The sequence below is a fragment of the Lissotriton helveticus genome, chromosome 10 (assembly GCF_964261635.1).
Source record: "Lissotriton helveticus chromosome 10, aLisHel1.1, whole genome shotgun sequence".
Classification (NCBI taxonomy): domain Eukaryota; kingdom Metazoa; phylum Chordata; class Amphibia; order Caudata; family Salamandridae; genus Lissotriton; species Lissotriton helveticus.
Window position 1 is genome coordinate 555,392,582 of NC_136071.1, and position 20,825 is coordinate 555,413,406.

Genomic DNA, 20,825 nt, shown 5'->3' on the forward strand with positions numbered 1-20,825 from the left:
ACACTCCAACTCCAGCGGCGGCATGGACACCACTTCTTCACCCAATGGCTGATTATGTGCTTGCTTGCTTGATTGTTTGCTATGTTTTTCTCTCTTCCCTTTACAGGGTTTGCATGATTGTCATGTTGCTGTTCCATTATATGTTTTCTCTCTTATTAAGACAAGATTGTGTTGTTTCTCTATTTTGTTCCTTCTTGTTACAAGTTCTGTTGTTTTTCCCTTTCCTTCTGCTTATCTTGTTTCCTTTGTTTAATACGCCTCTTATTCCTTTCTTTATCATTTACAGGTTCTGGATGTACTCCTCCTTTATTCAGTATGGTTGCTTCTTCCCTCCAAGTTCATAGTCTTGGTTTGGTGGGGTTTCCTTCATTCGTTCTAGCGGTGCGTCTTGTTCGGTGTCATCCCGTTCCCCATTCTGTTTGTCTTGTTCCCCTCAGGTATGTTCTCTTCAGTTGTCCTTTTGGATTTGTACTGTCTCTTCTATTCTTCTTTTTTCCTCTTCTTCTCTTTTCACTTTTCCTTTCTTGCTACGGTTTCTTTCCTCTCTCTGAGTTCTACTTTTCTCTTTAAGATCTTTGGTTTCTTCTTTCTCCTTTCTTTCTCTCTTTTTCTCTTGGACTTTTTTCTTCCTAGCTTCTTCCTCATCATCATTTTCTTTTTTTCCTTACTTTTTCGATCTGTTTGTTATTTTCTCTCCATATTTTTATGTGTATTGTTCTCATGCAGGTGGTTTGTCACATATTTTTCCCTTTTTGAATTTTCTCAAAATGTTTGCATTGTGCATGTTTTTACGTGTTCCCATCATGTTTATATTGTTTGACAATTTAGAGTGATATCTTGGAATGTAAAGGGTTTTGTTATTCCTGTTAAAAGACAGAGGGTTCTTTCCCACCTATCTTCCTACACACCTGATATTGTTCTTTTACAAGAAACTCATCTTAATGATGTTGAATCGCTCAAATTGAAAAGGAGTTGGGTGGGTCATGTTTTATTTTCACCGTCTGACAATAAGAGGAATGGGGTTGCCATTTTAATCCACAAGAAACTCAAATGTAATGTTTTACTAGAAGAAAAAGATTCGGAAGGTCGTTGGATCTTACCTAAGCTATCAAACTCTATTCCTTTAACTCTCTTCAATGTATATGGTCCTACGCAACCTGATTGCATTTTTTGGCCGGTTATCACCAGTAAATGTATACAACACAAAGATGATTTTCTGCTGGTAGGTGGTGACTGTAACCAAATTGTTGATCCATTTCTAGACCGAAAATCCTCTGTTCGCTTTGGTTCCCATAAACCCCATAAAGAATTTCTGGATACTATTTCCCAAACTAATCTCTCTGATTCATGGCGACTCACTCGCCCAGATACCTTTGATTATTCTTTCTTCTCACACCCTCATTCTTCTTCCTCTAGACTAGACTATATTTTTCTCTCTCAATCTCTTACTCAGAACCTCTTATCTTCTTCTATTGAGCCTATTGTCATTTCAGACCACTCTCCTATCATCACTGATATTGACTTACTTCCCCCTCAACCCAAGTCCTCCAGGTGGCGCTTTAATTCTTCCCTTCTCACTGATCCTAACTTTTCTTTTCGTACTTTCACTGATGATTTCTTTCTTACCAATTCTTCCCCTGATATTCCTCTGCATACTATTTGGGATTCCTTCAAGGCCACAGCAGGAGGTTTTATTATAGACTTTGTCTCTCGGAAAAAGAAGCAATTTCTTCAGAAGCGGAAATCTTCTCTTGCTTATATAAAAAGATTAAAACACGAATTCTATACTTCTTCTGCCAAATGTATGTCTCCAGACCTTCTTCGCGCCAAAATTTCCTTTAATAAACTCTCTACAGATAATGCATCTTCTTTCCTTTTTCGAAGTTCTGCACGTTACTATGGAGGTCCTAACAAGTCTGGTAAGCATTTAGCTAATTATCTCAAGTCCTGCAAGGAGCGCACTTGTATTGAGTCCATTCTTTCATCTGATAATACCCCCCTTCACACGACCGACAAGATTCTCGAACAATTCCAACGCTTCTACCAACAACTTTATACTCCGGAATCTCCTCCGTCTCCTTCTATGCTTGATTCTTACTTTGGTAATCTCCCTAGGCCATCTATGTCTCATCTTAACTTTGCCTCCCTTGACCTTGATCTCACTCTTCATGAACTTTCTGCTGCTCTATCTTCTCTCACTAAGGGTAAAACTCCTGGTCCGGATAGTTTCCCAGTGGAATTGTACTTACACTTTTCAGATCTTCTTTTGCCCAAGCTTTTATCACTTTTTCAATCTTTTGTTTCGTCAGGTTCCTCTGCGGGCACTTTTCAAGATGCCACCATCTGTCTGATCCCGAAAGATGGCAGAGACCCGAGATATTGCAAAAATTATCGCCCCATCTCGTTAGTGAATGTTGACTACAAACTTTTCGCCAGATTACTTGCTTTACGATTGGATTCCCTTATGCCTCATCTTATTGGTAAAGAGCAATGTGGTTTTATCAAAGGTAGACTTACCTCTGACAATTCCCGCCTTTTTCTTAATGTACTAAATAAAGCCCCTTCTATGTCGTCCCCTTTAGCTGCTATCTCAGTTGATGCTGAGAAAGCGTTTGATAGAGTGGATTGGTCCTTCTTGTTTGCCTTTCTTCGTTGGAATGGTTTTGGCCCTAAATTTATATCTCTTGTCTCTTTATTGTACTCTTCCCCCAAGGCTTCTATTCTTTTTAATGGTCATCTCTCCTCTTCTTTCTCTCTTCTTCGAGGCGTTCGCCAAGGATGTCCTTTATCTCCGCTTCTTTTTGTTTTAGCTCTTGAACCTTTTTTGTCCTCCATTCGCCAAAATCCTTCTATTTCTGGTTTTCCCTATGGAGAACATAAATTAAAGCTTTCTGCATATACTGATGATATCCTCTTGTTTATTTCGAACCCGGACACGTCTATTACCCCCTTGTTGGCCGAATTTGATGCATTTTCCCTTGTTTCTGGTTATAAAATTAATTCAGATAAGACCGAAATTCTTCCCTTAACAAAGTTCTGTCTCCCCCCATCTCTTTTCGTCTACAGGCTTTGCTTGGAATAGTTCCAAAATTAAATCTCTTGGGGTCTGGTTCTCTAATTCAATCGCTTCCTGTCAAATTGAATATGTCTGCTGTCCTCCTTTCTCGTATTGATCAGCTATTATCTTCCTGGAATCCGCTCTTTCTTTCATGGTGGGGTAGACTAGATTCCGTTAAGATGATGATTGCACCTATTCTTATTTACACGCTCTCCATGTTACCTGTGCACATCCCTGCTCTTTACTTCAAACGTATTGACTCCTCCATCTCCAAATTTCTTTGGAAAGGTAAAAGATCTAGAATTTCCCTCTCTTCTCTTCGTAGACCCAAATCCAATGGGGGTGTTAACTTTCCAGATTTTCGCTTATACCATAAATCTTTCTCTTTCCGTCAGGCGTCGCGCTGGATCTCATGTGAAGTTTCTCCTTTCTCTCCTCTTTGGCTATCTATCGAGCATGCCTTTTTGTCCCTCTTTTCCTTTGCTGAATTAAGTCGCTTTTCTTCCAGGTCCCCCTATGATTCTTTTCCGCTCTTTAAGTATACCTCCTCCCTTCTTCGACCTTTATTTTCTCCTCCACCTATTTCTCGTGATTCCTTTTTGCAACAACCCATATGGTATAATTCGCTCCTTCTTAGCAATAATAGACCTATTTGTTGGGCTTCTTGGAGGCAAAAGGGTATCATATGGATCCATCGGATCTTTGATGGTATCGCCCCTTGCTCGTTTCCAACTCCGTTTTTCTTGCCCTCGCTCTTTTGTCCATAAATATACCCTTCTTGTGGGTATTATTCTTGACCATTATTACTCTCTTCCTCCTGCACTCCCCCCTATTACTCCTTCCCCTCTCTTAACCTTACTGTCTACACTCCCTAAGGCGCCCTTTATATATACATTTTTCTCTTCTCCTAATCCGGATCGTCCTAAATCTAAACTTGAACTTTCTTGGGAGGCGGATCTGGGTTGTGTTTGGCCCGTTTCTCTTTGGGATAAACTCTGGCTCAAATCCTTGAAGGTTTCTCGCTCTGCTTCTCTCACTCAATCTCTCTTCTTTTTCTATCACAGATTCTATCTTTCTCATTTATCCCTTTCTCGCTTTTCTTCTTCTTCCTCACCTTCTGATTCCGCCTGTTGGACTTGTAAACTACCTAAAGCTGATCTTTTACACATGTTCTTCTATTGTCCTATGGTTTCTAGTCTTTGGAAACAAGTTTGGCATTGCATTTCTCAGATTTTCTCGCTTTCTATTCCACATTCACCTCCTCTTCTTTTTCTAAGTAGTCTTTCGGACTCCATTTCTTTACCTCCTCACTCTGGTGGTCTTTTTGATCTTATGTTTGCACTTGTCTTTCCACATATTTCCTCTAACTGGAAATCTCTTGCGAATGTATCCATGCAACATTGGTGGAACTCTCTTTGTCATTTTCATAGACTTGATGTTTCCTTCACCTCATCCTGTAAACCTCCTCGTAATGTTGAGCTCTACTGGCTCCCCCTCACGGCTTATTTAGACCAAATTAGCTCCTAAGAAGAAGCCATTGAGTGTCAATTCAGAGAATTTTGAACCTCCTTGAATGATTTGCTCTTTTCTGTCTTTCTAGCTTATTCTTTTACCTCTCTTTTACTTTTCTTGATATAGTTTATTGCCTCTTTTTGCCTTTTTCATATTTCCTTGTTATAATGCTTAACTCTCAGTTTTCTGCGGATTGCCTTACTGATTCCACTATGCTTATTCTATCTTCTTTTTCATCTTTCTTTTTCTTTCTCTTTGCTTTCCCCCTCTTTTCTTTTCTTTTTCTCCCCCCCTGTTCCTTCACCTCAAAATTCATAAAATGCTTTTGTTGTTATCTATTTTGACATTAGGATTTTGTTTTTTCTAAGCTTTGTACCTCCCCATTCATCTTGTACCTTCCTTTTGTCAATTGTTATCTTTATTATTCCAATAAAGCTTTTCAAACATAAAAAAGGGGCTCTGCCACTGCTGAGTAATATTTAGCATGCAATGCAAAAAGCAGTCTCAACAGAGGTAAGCTGGAGCTAGCCCCCCGGTGCAGGGTAAAAGCTGGAGCTTAATTTCCAAATACATGTGTGTTCTTAGCTGGAATGTTGTCGACTGTGGGTTTAAACATGAAGATCCTGAATGGCAGGACTTCATCAAGAAGCACAATGTGTGTTGTTTCGAGAAAGCATAGGAAACAAGAGGTTTCTAGGGATGGGTTTGCAACTTTCAAACTCCTAGAAATCAAATTAAAGTATTTGTTGGCCATTGAGTGGACTAGCCCACTTGGTCTTCATACAAGAGTGTTAAGTGTACGGCAACTTGCAGCGGCAAATATGTCTTTGAACATTCTACATATTAGAGTAATTAGAAGAGGGCCTTCAGAGGATGCATCAAACATACTGAATTTTTATGTTACCTAAGGCTTAAACCTGATGGTTTAACCTGCGTTGATTCCATTTTATTGCCAAGAAACAGCACTCAAAACGCCACCTGGCACAACATATTAGCATATGGTGACATAATATCTCCCCTTTTAGAGAAATGATAGGCAGTGAACTGGTAGAACAGGATCTCCCATCCAGATCTGATGTGGGGTAGAAATAATAGTCTGGGAAAGAGCTATTTGTAAATGTTGCCTATTTGTAGTCTATCCTTTTCGCTATCCCCCCTGCAAAAAAAGACCTTCAAAATAAGTAAAAGGACAAGCCTTATTGATGATATTTTAGTCAATGTTGAAGTTTAGGATACAGTTGTAGACCTGGAAATGGAACTATGGCTGAAAGCGACTACAATGATTTCATATCTACTGTTTAATATAGATTGTTCATTACAAATATAAATTTGAACAATTATATAATAGATGTAGAAATGTTTCCCTACCAATAATAGGAGAGTAGTTAAATGGAAAGCAGAACATTTTGTAAGCTGTGCCCCATGTATATTGAGAATAATATTAAAGAATCTAGAAGAAATTCAGGAAATTGCGAATGACAATGAGAGGAAAGCGGTAGTGCTTAATGAACCCATTACTATGAAGGTCTACAGAAAACTAATAGAAATGCTTATGAGTGGTTTGGCAATGAATGTGGATGAAAGAACGTGAACTGTTTAGAACCCTACAAGACTGAAATAGTAAACATGATGGTTAGCAGGTTTTGCTCAAACTACAGAAGGATTACAAAAGCCTGCAAACGAGTACAAAAAGAATTTCAGATCGGTATTACAGAATATGGGAACATTTGTGGCTGTCTACAGTTGAGCCAAAGTTTGTGGCTTGGGGAAATTGAGAACATATTAACCGCCCTGAATGGCTCACAAAGGGAGTGAGATTTGGTTCTACAGTTTAGACATCTATAATCCAACAGAAGCCAAGCTGGGGACCACGCTTTTGTGAGTTTTTCTAACACAACCTCTTTCTAAAAAGAGCGCTACTACCGTCTTTCTGGTGCAACTAGCTTTAAAAGCCAAAAACTACAACACTCTTAGCCTTGGGGATATCCCAGTGGACCTGCACTGGTAAAGAATGGGCACTAGTGTTTTAATTCTGTGCCCTCTAGTGGTGTCTGAGAACATGGTGGTTCAAAACAATGGTACCAGTTACACCAATCCAGCCAATTACAGATCCATTTTGTTGCTAGCAGGCACCAGTAAAGTTTATGGCCGGGTCTTATTTAATCGTATACAGGGTTAGGTTAACTCTAAGGGCACTCTTTCCAACATGCTGTTAGACAACATGCAGACAAATATGAAGTACAGTACACTGATAAATGGTACAGGTTCACCTAGTAGAATCAACCTAGTCTGACAGTTAGAAGTACAAGCTTCTGAAATTGTTCTGCCCACGGTCCACAAGGCTTGCAGAACGCATACTCCAATATACCCTTTTGACGCCAGTCCCATGCCAATCCATCCCAATCTCTTTTTGCTGGGGATGCATTCTTTTTCAGGATGGATTTATTGATCAGTTTTCATACAAATTAAACACAGATATTTCTCCAATAAAGTATAGCTCCAAAAAGATAAAAAACACAACAAATAGGGCATATCCAGAAGGGTAATCAGACTTCAGTCAATTACAGGTGCTCTTATGAGTGTTACCACCACCACCATTGCATTTGCTACATAGAACAACAATTAAAATGGCTGACCTCCAAGTACGAGGACCTAGAGAACAGCCTGAGTTGTGACAATGTCTATATTGGATACTTAAAGTGGGGGGTGGAAAGCTCTGGCATTGTAGCTTGCATGCAAAAACTATTTTCAGACCTATTACAGCTACAGGATGGGGACACTGTGTCCGTAGAAAGAATAGGACAGAGGGCCCCCGACGTAGGGATGTGGTGGTCAAACTAATGAACAATCCAGTAAATGAAAGGATCATTGAGGGTGCAAGGAAGTGTAAAAGCATTACTTTTACAGACATCGAGGTGGCCCTGTACCAAGATTTGGCCGTAGCGACATTAGCTAAACGGAAAGGCTTCACCAAAGAATTACGGCCTAATCAGATTAAATAAAATGGCTCGATCCTGAGGGATTGCAATTCCTATGGCAGGGCCAGGACACAGTAATAACCACGCCAGAAGAGGGCCGGATAGTACTCAAACTGGAAACCCAAGCAAATCAACAATCCAATGAAGAAGGAGCAGAAGGATCTCAGCAGGAGGTGGCAGACTAGACGTGGAGTACTCAGATGACCTAATCAAGGCATCAAAGACTGCTATGGAAAGACACCAAGACAAAACAATCTCAGAAATTAGATTGAGCACAAGAAGCTTGACCACTACGTTCAGGGGTGCACCAAGGATACACTTCGCAAACTGCTTATGACGGGGGTATTGCTGACTACCCCAAGAAAGAGATACTAAACAAGGGAGGTGACCTCTTCAACTATCACATATGCCCACAAGACTGTGGGAGCCTCGTGATGTATTACACCAAGTATGTACTTCGTTAACTAAGTGAGGGAAAGGAGATTGACACTGACAATAGCCCTAATTCATCCAGGGACAATCGTAACTGGAAACAGGGATGAACACGATGTATGGGGCTTGAGGTTCGGGAGGAAAGAGTTTGGAGACTTGTATTGTTTTTATTTCTTTAGAATTGTTGTTGTTAATCTTTTGGGGTAGGGGAGGGGGTACCAGGACATACTTCACCGTTTTAGGGTCAGATAGCAACTCATTGTGCCTATCGACATGTCGGGAGGCTCTGTACTTTCACCTTAACCTAACTAAACGTTCAGGGCCATACCTCCACTATGAAAAAATCCAAAGTTTGGAGATACCTTAGACAGGTTGATGCAGACATGATTTCAGCAGGACACAAATTTCCTCAACAGGGAAATACATCGCATGAATAATAGAGAATACTCGGAAAAATTTCGGGTATGTGCTAAAACTATATCAGCTGAAGGAGCCATCTTGATCAATAACAAAGTTTCAGCCTCCAAACATTCGACCAACAGGGACTCACATTGGCACGAGGCAGGGCTGCCCTGTGTCCCCACTGCTATTCCTATTCGTGCAAGCAATAGTGCCCTGGGCATGTCCCATATGAGAAAATTCACATATCTCAAACCTGCAACTCAGAGTTGTAGAACATTACATAAGTTTCTTTGTAGATGACATACTACTGAGCATCAATGATCCAGAGTTTAGCCTTCCCGCTGTTATGGCTCTTTTATCGGAGTCTGAACAAGCCTCAGTTTAGAAAAGTCTGAACAGCTCAATTTCAAACTCCATGAACCCCAGATGAGAGAGTTACTCCACTTGCTTGAGCTGGCACTTCCAATAAATATTTGGGTCTTAAGGTTTTCCCCTCCATTGCTGACTTGACGAAGCATGGCTGACCTATCCTAAAATCTCAAATATTAGCAGAACAGGGCCGTTGGAAAGAGGTAGATATATCCTGGTAAGGCAAAATTTATGTCATTAAAATGTAGGTTTTGATACACCCTTCCCAGTGCCTTTAAAATATTTCAAACAGGTGGCGGCATCGGTGTCAACGCTCCTTTGGGGTAACAAGCCAGCGCACATTGCACAGACAAAGTTACATTGCAGCTGGAACGATGGCGGTGTGGCGCTCCCCAGTGTCCAATTTTATTACTGGGCAGCTCATCTTAAGATCATTAACCAATGGCTTCACGTCCCCCACACAGACCCGGCATTTATGGCTGACAGAGCACAACTCGGGACGAACAATATATTAGCGGCCCTGTATAACCAGAAGCGTGCACAGACAATAGAAGGCCCAACACGACACATGGTCACACTAAGGTACACGGTGCAGGCCCGTCTAGGTTGGAAGGGTACCATTACCAAACTCACCCCACTCTCGGACTCGAAACACTTCGGCATAGTAAGGGATTCAGACACTGGGATAACATTGGTATTTCCACAGTGGGCGACCTCTGGGACAAGGGGGCGGTTATTCCCTTCGATAGGCTACAGCAACAGTACGAGCTTGCACCCACCGAAACATTCAGATACCTACAAATCCATCACGCCCTCCTGGCACTCTTACCACAGGACACTGATATACCTTAGGCCTCTCCCCTGGAGGATAGACTCCTTACAGACTTAATGCACAAACGCGCCACATCCCTCACGTATCGCAAGTTGCTTAATAACATTCCAGATCCCACGATATCCTTAAAAAATAAATTGGCCACAGACATTCAGGACATGGATGAAGCGGAATGGCAGGAGTTCCTGGCCTCACCCCGTGAGGTAGGAATTCCGGCTAGACTCCGGTTGGTGCAACTAAAAATCCTCCACCGCTCCTACTTTACTAGGCCTACACTTTATAAAATAGGCAGAGCGCAACACCCATACTGTCTGCAGGGGTGCGGGGAGGAGGGTACCTTTTTCCATACTGTTTGGGACTGTCCCTTCATGGCGGATTATTGGCGCAAAGTCCTCCGAACAATATCCCAGACCCTAAAAACCAAAATCCTGCGCACTAGAAGAAAATCACAACATCAATGTGTCAGTAAGTTCAAATAAACACAATTGAACAATCTTGTCCAGCGTCGTTTTCTTTGGAGGTTCGTGCGTCACTCCTTTTATTTGATCAGCATATCGGATAATAAGAGTTGATAACTTTAATCAAAGGATTGAATATTGTGATTGCACAGTGTGCATTTGAAGAAACCTGTGACGACCGAAGTCGAGTAAATACAACATATAGTTACCCTTCCGGGTTGGAATTATCACCGGAACTGGGCCCACGGATTTAAATCTCTACTTTTAAGCCCTGAAGAGTTGTAGTGTCTGTTCATGTACAGCCCTACAACGAAACACGTGTCGGCTGGCTGTATCTTATTATCCGATCTGCTGATCAAATAAAAGGAGTGACACACGAACCTCCAAAGAAAACGACGCTGGACAAGATTGTTCAATTGTGTTTATTTGAACTTACTGACAAATTGATGTTGTGATTTTCTTTGAGTGCGCAGGATTTTGGTTTTTAGTTGTGAGAGTGCAATTTCTGCGCTCTAATTGAGGGTTTTTTTCAAGGGTCTCCCCTCCCTGCTTGCACCTGTATTATTGAGCAACTCATACTTACGTTCACTTAGCTAGAGCGCCTATAGAACCCGTACATTTAAAACCCTCTCATTTGATTTCAATATCCCAGACCCTACACATCTCTTTGCTACCTGAGCCGCGGAGATGCCTCCTTAACATATGGGAACCGAATGATCTAACACGACATGGTCAAACATGGGCGACACTGGGCTTCATGGTCGCAAAACGCAACATAGCGCAAAAGTGGGGAGCCACTGATAGCCCACTACAGGAGTCTTGGTGTAGAGACATGGATGTCACAATGATCACGGAGAGAACAGTTTATGTAAACAGGAATTGCCCTGGAAAATGGACTAAAGTGTGGTCGGCCTGGAACACTTATAGAGGGGATATATGTGAGCCTATTGTAGACACAGACCAAGTTAACTCTGATGATGATGAATCAGGGGAGGATTGAACGGGTGGGGTACTGGTTGTTGTACTTAAGAGCGTTATTGAATATTAGAAACGAAACTGCGCAGTTGAAAAATTACTGTCAGATCTGTCAAATAGAAAGTGATATGGACATCTTTGTATGTGCAGAAGGCTGCTTTGCTATTTGTTGTAAAATCAATAAAAACATGTTAAAAAAAAAATTACGTTTTGCCATGCCTGCTTTACTTATTCCAAGCACTCACAAATGCCATCCCATGAGCCGAGATTTTGACTTTCCAGGAAGCCATTTTGCAGTTTATGTGGGCCAAGAGTATGGCAAGAGTTATGCCTTCTAGGGATGTCCTAACATGCTTTATTATTATTGGGCAGCACGCCTAAGGGACATCACCAACTGGTATGTCTGGCTTCAGAGAAGCACTGGATACATACAGAGAGTTTGGTCCTCTGGATCTTTATGGAGCATACCATGGGTATTAAGGAGGGGAAACTTGGCCACAAAAGCAGGAAAATTTCCCAAATTACCAAAATAACACAGAAAAGATGGGATGGCAGAGGCCTATTCTCCATGCTGCATAGAATTAACAATAGCGACCCCAGTTCACCTGTCAAATGGCCTCATCAAAAACAAAGGGAACAGGAACAAGGAATTTGACAAGAGGCTTGGGCATTAGTTTTTGGAGCAGCGGTGAGAGGAGTGCGAGGTTAGCTCCACAGAGAAAAGGAGTACAAAATACACTTGTGATAGTACCAGACACCAGAACGCATCCACTGCATGTTCTCCAATAAATCTGATATGTGCTAGAATTGAAGGGAAATGTGGGGGCTTTACGTAAAATATCTGGTGGAGTCGCTGACCAATTCCGTTCTTTTTTAAGGAAGTGCTGAGCCACACTGGCAACATTACTGGGGTCCCCATAGCCCAGAATATGCTCTGCTACATCTGGGACCCCTGGCCACCCCAAGGGAAAAACTAGGATTGCAGTGGGTGATAAACCATATGCTGGTTGCCACAAAATGTTTAATTGCTATGTCTTAGAAACAACCTCTACCCCAACCATAACCAGCTCACTGTGGGTGATCAGGTTGTGAAATGCTAGGATTGTGGAGAAACTGTTGCATGATCTGAGCAACCCTAGACATTTTCAGAAACTCTGAGTCCTGTTATGCAGTATTTCACATCCCTGCCATAATGCAAGACTTTCCACCCAAAGTACGAGTCTTGGGCCTTTTTGAATTCCGAACTTGGGGCTTAAAGCTGATCTATTATTTATTATTACTAGCTATATAAAAACACCTGCGAGAGGGAACAAGGTATGAAGTTACAGAACCTGCAGGCTGAGAGGCTGGGGTGGTTGAATGAGGCAGGAAGTTAGAGGGAGGGGGTTTAGGTGTTTGTTCTAGGTTTCTTCAAGGGCAGGACTTAAATGGTGCTCCTTATGATTCAACTGTAAATTATCATGGAAAGTAATCAATCTAATAATGAGAGAGGTGCTTGTTTGCACAGTAACAATAACTTTGGAATTTCTTGTGATGCATGTTTTCCTTGTTCCTATTGAAACTCACTAAAATGTATTACAAAAAAAACTCCAACACACACAGCGTGAAACTTTCAAACATGATCAACCGCTCACAAAATGCAGTCCATTGATTTTTGTGCACAAGAGGAGCTACCTTGAACTCTAATACCTGCACAGCACTAATAATACCCCTTGTTTGAACAATGACTTCAGAGACCAGTTGAATCTGTAACTGGTTTCCTCTTGAAATGTGTCTAGCATATCACCTTGCACACAGCATATCACAAAATGGACTTAAGACTTCATACATCTTAATTATAGCTATTAGAATATCTGGAAAGAAATTCACTACAATGACATTAGAGGTTGCAAATTAATGGCTCACATACCTTGCTTTTCCTTAGGTTCCTCTTTTAGCACTGCTTTCCCTTTTTTATTCTTGCTTGCATCTGGAATGTGATAAACTCTGGCGCGAGCATGGACAAACATGGATGTGCTTGAGTCGAGGAATAGCCAACCTTTAAGAAAATGCACATCCGTAAAACACTAGAATAGAAACCAACATGATACCTCAGGACTCTATAACAGAAACTAACTAGATTATCCTTCTAAGAAGTGCTAAGACAACATTTTAAGACCCTAAAAACAAAATAATACAAATTTTGTTTCCTCTGTTCATTCAAGGAGAATGGGAGCCACCTTAGCTTTCCAAAAATACCTTAGAAAGCGCACTAAAACAACAACAACAAAAACTTGGCAGGAGTTTCTTAATTATGTTAACACCATGCCAACATCTGTCAATTATTCGTTGAAACAAACTTTTAAAAAAAGATGCTATTTTCCTTCTTCACAGTTCTTTTTCCCTCCACTCTACACAATAGCTTTCAATTTCTGTGCTTCCATCACATGCTGAACAGTGCTGTTAATGTTTTATTGTTTTCAGCAATCTATATGAATTAAAATTAGTGATTTAAATGGATGAGAAAATCCGCGCCTACAATAATGGGAGGGGGTGGGGGGTAGGAGATGGGGGTGATATGGCAATCATGATGGCTGGGTAGCAGCATCTCTCGTGGGCTCAGAGAGCCCGACCTAAATCCTGCACTTATGCTACCATCTTATGCTATACTCAAAGCCCCAGCTTTGGGGCTCGTTGGCTAGCAACATCCTGACACAATGTAGGGAAAGGCTTTTAGGTCCCAGACAACTCCGAAGCGGCGTACAGATCTTTCCCCAGAGAGGCAGAGCTCAGGGCCTCCTTCAAGATGGCAGCCGCAGGGAGGTGAGCCGCCTCTCGGAGTGAGTCCTGACGGGGATCAGCTGGAGGTGGGAGCCGGTGAAGTGAACTGGTCATCCAGATCCCCTCTACTTGTCCTCCCAGACAATGCAGCCCAACTTTCGGCTATCCAGGCTCCTAGAGATGCCCTAGAGGGGAGAATAGGCAAGGTACGCTAAGTGTCACTTCTGCATCAAGACCTGGGAAACGTTGCAGAGACGGTGACGGCAATGGAATCCCGGAACTCTGAGCTCGTAGACACAGTCCTGGGGCTCCAGAAAGATGTGGCTGGGGTTCAGAGACACGGTCTCGAGACTTGAAGACGCAGAATATCATGCATGGCGCATAAACTGCGATGTGAAGATGAGAGTGGGTAAGTCCCCATGTCACAATAAAGTGGCTGGCCTGGCCTTTGGGGCCACACTTGTTGAACCTATTTAAAGAAGCTAGGGATGTCGGTGCACTGTCGCCAGATCTTTGGCACACCATCATTATCGTGATACCCAAGAAAGGAAAACCCAGGGAACCAGTGTGAATTGTACAGTCCGATTTCCCTACTAAATATACAAGTCAAAATCCTTGCGACCAACTTGCCATTACGGTCCTGCACATTATCACTACCCCGATACATAGGGACCCATCTGGCTTTACGCCAGGCCGGTCCACACAATGCAACCGGAGATGGGCACATAATGGCTAGCAGAGTTAAAGGACCGGTCCGCACCCCATGTCTTTCTGGAACTTGAAGCGGAAAAGCGTTCGATGAGGTTCACTGGCCATTCCTCTAATCAACCCTGTTGAGGTCTGAGTTCAGTCCCCATTACAGAGAATGGGTATCACTACTATATCTGGCCCCAACCGCTGAGGTGAAAGTTAACTGGACACAGTTGGCGGGGTTTCATATTGAGAGGGGGATAAGACAAGTCTGTGGCCACCAGTGCGGAAGAGGAGAAGGAGTAGTTTCTGTCCTGTAACTCCAGTTCTGTAGTAGGGGTATCTCGGTTATAGTCATAATCTAGTGAATAGTCCCGCCCATGTGCGTGGACCCCGGAGCAATCAAAAATAATCTCTTAAGTTGTCAAAAGATGCAGACCTGCACAGACACTTAAGAGAGAATTTAAAGACAGATAATGCAGCCTATATCCACAGGCCACACTGTCCAGTACTTCAACTAGAAATTCCACCAAAAACCCACAAACAGCACAGCCTGTCCAGATTTCTAAACAGAGAAAAACTTTCCTTTACCAGCAAAATCCTCTGGAAATATAGAGAGGAAGGAGTGGACAGACAAGCCCCATAGGCTGCCATTATGTGGCTTAGAACAGGATACTGTGCCTAAAAGAAAACTTTCCAGAACTCTCTCAGTATCCCAGAATGCACAGCAGGTCCCTTTTACTTTCAGTTCTTTTTGAAGGCGTAACACGCCAGACCTGTAGCATTCCTTACATGAATATCTTTCTCCACCAGGGAGGAGGGCGGGCGCTTATGACTATAACAGAGATACCCCTACTACAGAACTGGAGTTACAGGACAGAAACTACTCCTTCTGTAGTAGGGGATCTCTGTGTATAGTCATAATCTAGTGAATAGAATGGCAAGCACATCTCCACACCAAAGCGGCGGTGGGGAGAAGAGAATTAACACCACTACTGTGCGAACAGATTTTGCAGCGAAGCCTGCCCAACCTGAGCGTCTGTCCTGGCATCAGTGTCCAGACAGTAATGCTTAGGAAAGGTATGGACCGACTTCCAAGTGGCCGCCTTGCAGATTTCTGCAAGTGGGACATTACGTAGCAAAGCAGTCGTGGCAGCTTTGCCCCTGGTGGAATGAGCCTTAGGTTTACCCCCTAAGGTCTTATTAGCCTTCTGGTAACACAATTGTATACAGGACACAATCCACCTCGAGATGGACTGTTTAGAGGTGGCAAGACAGGTCCTGACTTATCCATAATTGATAAACAATTGGTCTGACCTACGAATATCTTTGGTTTTATCCAGATAAAATTTCAACACCCTCCTAACATCCAGGGAATGCAGGGACCTTTCCGCTGGAGATAAAGGATTCTGAAAAACGTAGGTAAAGTTATGGTCTGGTTAATATGGAAATCAGAGATAACCATTGGAAGAAATTTAGGGTGAGTACGCATAACAACCTTAGCAGCATGAAATACAGTAAGGTTCTTAGCAACACAATGCCTGAATTTCACTCACCCTGCGGACCGATGTGATGGCCACGAGGAACGCCGCCTTCCAGGACAGGTGCTGCAATGAAGCCTTATGAATAGGCTCAAAAGGCTCCTTCATCAATCTGGACAGCACAACATTCAATTCCCATGAAGGCGAAGGAAGCCGGACAGGAGGGAACACTTTCCTCAAGCCTTCCAAAAAATCCTTGACCACAGGGATCTGGAAGAAGGAAGTCTGTGAAGGACATTTCCTGTAAGCAGTAAGCGCAGCGAGATGAACCTTAATGGAATGGAAATTAAGGCCAGACTGCGCCAAATGTAGAAGATACGGAAGGATGACCTCTTCCTTACATGTTGTTGGATCATAGTTCTTGGACTTGCACCAGATGCAGAACCTCTTCCACTTGTAAGCATAGGAAGTCCTAGTGGAAGGTCGCTTAGACTCCTTCAGTATGTCCATACAATCTTCTGGTAGATTCAAATGGCCATATTGCACTATCTCAGGAGCCATGCCGCCAAACTCAAAGACGAGAGATTGGGGTGCACCATCTGCCCCCCGAACTTCGTGAGAAGGTCCGGCCGGCACGGCAGCCGTATGTGAGGAAGGAGAGACCGGGGAAGCAGGTCCGTGAACCACCACTTCCGGGGCAATCAGGATCATCCGCGCCCTGGACTGGGACAGTTTGATGAGCACCGCCGTAATCAGGGGAATGCGTGAAAAAGCGTACAGAAAGCTGTTCGACCAGTTGATCCATAGCGCATTCCCCAGCGTCCCCTGCTGGTAGTACCTGGAGGCGAAGTTTCGGCATTTGCTGTTTTCGACGGTGGCGAACAGATCTACGTCTGGAGTCCCCCACCTTGCGAAGACTTCTCCTAGTACTTCGTCGTTTATGACCCATTCGTGGTTTTCCTGAATCAGTCTGCTCAGTGCGTCCGCCTGAACATTCTGCACACCTGGTAGATGGGTAGCCGTTATCGTCAGTCCTCTGGCCAGAAGCCAGCGCCAGATCGCCTGCGCCTCCTGCGACAGAGTGCGTGATCTCGAGCCCCCCTGCTTGTTGAGGTAATACATCGTGGTCGTATTGTCCGTCTGTACAAGCAGAGAGTTGGTCCGGAAGGATGGATGAAAGGCCTTCCGTGCCAAGTGAACAGCTGTGAGTTCCAGGAAATTGATGTGATACTTGGACCCCGTTGGAGACCACGTTCCTTGTATCTGTAAGTCTCCGGAGTGCGCTCCCCAGCCGTGGAGAGACTCATCCGTCACGATAGTCTGTGTGGGAATGGCCTTGTGGAAGGGAACCCCTCTGAGGTGATTCTCCGCTGAACACCACCACTTCCGAGACTGAAGAGCATGCAGAGACAGTCGTATCTTGTCGTCCCAAGACCCTTTCCTCTGATCCCACTGATCCTCCAAGCACTCCTGCAATGGTCTCATGTGCAGCCGTGCGTGTGGAAGATACAAGAGGCCATCGACCCCAGTAGAGAAGACACCGTCCTCACTGTTGTAGATGGAGCGGTCATAAGAGCCTGAGCCTTCCGAAGGAGTGATAATCGTCTCTCCTCCGAAGGAGACACGCTTGCTGACAGCGTATTGATGGAGGCTCCCAAGTACTGAATGCACTGGACCGGAGTCGGGACAGACTTGGACATGTTGATGTGCAACCCCAGCTTGTTCAAGAGAACGCACGCCTTCTGGAAGTGCGCTTGAGCTTTCGAGAAGGAGGAGGCCTTGATCAACCAATCGTCCAGGTACGGGTAGACAAACACCTTTTTCTTCCTCAGGTGTGCAGCTACCACTGTCATGCACTTCGAGAATGTTCCGGGTGCAGACTTCAGCCCGAATGGCAGTACTGTGTACTGATAATGATTGGCGCCGACTTGGAATCGCAGGAACTTCCTGTGTTTGTGTGCAATGGGCACATGGAAGTACGCATCCTGTAGGTCTATAGCACATAGCCAGTCTCCCTGTTGCAGCGGAGGATAAATCTGATGCAACGACAGCATGCGAAATTTCTCTCTGCGAATCCACTTGTTTGCTTGTCGCAAATCCAGAATGGGCCTGAACTCATTCTTGTCCTTCTTGCGAACCAGAAAGAACCGTGAGTACAGACCTCTTCCCCTTTGAGAGAGAGGTACGTCTTCTATCGCCCTTTTTCTTAACAGGGTATCGGCCTCCGCCTGGAGCTCGCGCAGCTGAAACTGCGAGCTGACCGGTGGAATTGCTGGAGGCGGGCTGGTGAACCAAAGACTGTATCCATTGCAAACAATATTCAGCACCCACTTGTCCTGAGTAATTTTTCTCCACTCTGCCAGAAAAAATTGAACGCTTCCCCCCACCGGAGTGGGTAACGGATGCAGGGGAAGTAACCACTCAGGGCATAGACCCAGCGGGCCTTTGTTCGCCGCTGCGGACTGCTGTCCGCCTCTGCCCTTCTGGCGCTTCTGGAAGGGCCTCCGGAACTGCTGCTGCTGTTGTTGCTGCTGTCCCGAAGACTGCCCTCGCCCTCTGCCTTGCGCCCCGAACCGTCTCTGGAACGGGCAGTAGGTCTTCTTCTCCTTGGGCTTCTCCAACCCGACAGCCGTCACTGTCTCGGCCTCCGCTTTCATGCGGGCCATCTCGTCGTCTGCATGCTTGCCAAACAGAGTTTCCCCCGAGAAAGGCAGGTTGGCCACCCGTTGTTGAGCTGCTGGCTTGAGGGATGTAAGGCGAAGCCAGGCGTGGCGCCGTTGGTTGACACCATGGCAGTACCCATGCGCTGCCAGAAGAGACACATCAGCAGCCGCGCTGATGAGTTGGTTCGACACCAACAACCCCTCATTCAGAATCTCCTGAAAGTCCTCTTTCTTCTCTCGAGGAAGGAGCTCAGCGAATTGCTGGAGGGACTCCCATAGGGCTCGATCATATCGCTCTAGTAACTTGCAGCCTTCATTGCAGTAGACGCCGTCCCACAGACTTTCCTGCCCGCCGAGTCTAACCAGCGGCTCTCCTTATCAGGAGGTACTGTAGATGACGGGGTGGTGGCATGCTGCTTCCTAGCCGCCGTCTCTATGACCGAGTCCGGTGTCGGATCCATCCTGAGAAAAGCCGGGTCAGAATCCGGCGCCCGGTACTTCTTGAGGAGTCTGGAGGGAGCCGCCTTCGTCACCGCCCGAGTGAGAAACAACTCCTTGGCGGGCTCCACCAATCCTGGTACTAGAGGCAGCAACGGCCGAGACAGGTTCTTTTTATGTAGCGTCTCGAAAATCACGGACGTCGTGGACGTGGGCACCGTCACCGTGATGCCCAACTTAGCCGCACCCCTCAGCAGAACCTCTTGGAATGAGACAATGTCATCAACTGGCGACACCCTCGTCCCGGGGGACTCCGACAAAGTCGGCGAGTAGTCCCTGGTCCCAGAAGAGTCCGTGTGGGATCTTGATCTGCGCCTCCTGTGGCGTCGCCTTGATCTCGACGACCGGTGACTACTCCGCGATCTCTCCCTCTGGCCGAAGCGAGAGCGCGATCTCCTCGGCTTTGGACGCTCCGCAGGTCTCAAAGGAGTAGGCGACTGCGGCCTGACCGGGAGCCTCGGCTGAGGAGTATCCTTAGGCGGCGTCGGGTACCGTGGAAGAGAAGCCGTCCTCGGCGGAGCCGTAGGCAGAGGCCGAAGCAGAGGCTGAGCATGAGGAGGAATTGGTGGAAGCGGAGGCGGAGTGGGATTCCGCGGCAGAGGTTCCTTGGGCAAAGGAGGAGGAGGGGAAGCCGACCTCGGCTTAGAAGGTGCATATACCTCGGAGTACACCGAGCCCAGTGACTCCCTCATCTTCTTAGGCGGAGGCGATGGAGAGGCAGTGTCTCCTACTGGCGAACGTCGTCGGCGCGCCCCAGCGGACCCAGAGGGCCTCCTGGCGCCAGAACTCCTCCTGCGCTTCTTTGGCGTCGAAGAACGTCGCCTCGACGTCGAAGAGCGCCGTCTCGACGTCGACCGGCACCCTTGTCTCGAAGTGAAGTCCCGCCTGGACGTCGAACGTCTCCTCCTCGACGGCGACCGCCGTCCTCTCGGCGGCGACCGTCGTCCTCTCGACGGCGAACGTCATCCTCTCGATAGCGAACGTCGTCCCTCATCTTCTTAGGCGGAGGCGATGGAGAGGCAGTGTCTCCTACTGGCGAACGTCGTCGGCGCGCCCCAGCGGACCCAAGAACGTCACCTCGACGTCGAAGAGCGCCGTCTCGACGTCGACAGGCACCCTTGTCTCGACGTTAAGTCCCGCCTGGACGTCGAACGCCTTCTCCTCGACGGCGAACGCCTTCTCCTCGACGGCGAACGCCTTCTGGCGCCGAGCGTCTCCTCGACGTCGAACGCCTGCGAGCCTTCGACGTCCTCCTCGACGTCGAGGATCCCCTCGACGCCGACCTCCTCCTCTTCGCCCACGGCGAACGGCGAGCGCCGACGCCGGGCCGAACTCCCTCGACGTCGATGACTCGACGACGCCGCCGATGACTCAGTCGACGGTGATCTCGAGGGCGGCCTAGTCAGTCCCCTCGACGTCGAACGTCGACACCGCTTCGACCCAGAGCCCTGGGGAGACGGGGGAACAGACTGCTGTCATCCCTCTTGACGCCGTAGTCGAAGCTATCGACGCAGGCAGAGAATTAGGACGTTTGCTGGTCTTCCTGCCCCTGGGGAGCCCCCCAGAGACCTCAGCATGGGCAGATGAAGTATGCCCAGACCCACCTTGTGCCTTCAGTCGTCTATCTTCCAGGCCTTGGAGCCTGATCTTCATCCTCTCTCTCAGGGTCCTGGTGGATAAGGTCTGGCAAATGCCACACTCCTCTGGGACATGAGAT

General features: G+C 45.7%; 1 protein-coding gene across 2 annotated transcripts in view; it reads right to left on the reverse strand.

Annotated features, from left to right (window-relative positions):
- ERCC4 (ERCC excision repair 4, endonuclease catalytic subunit) overlaps nt 1-20,825 on the reverse strand; it is a 338,934-nt gene that overhangs the window by 116,810 nt on the left and 201,299 nt on the right. For both annotated transcript variants that reach the window (XM_078663097.1, XM_078663096.1), the window contains exon 6: nt 12,926-13,054. In XM_078663097.1, coding sequence (XP_078519223.1) covers nt 12,926-13,054 — 129 coding nt within the window. The remainder of the gene's footprint in view (nt 1-12,925; nt 13,055-20,825) is intronic.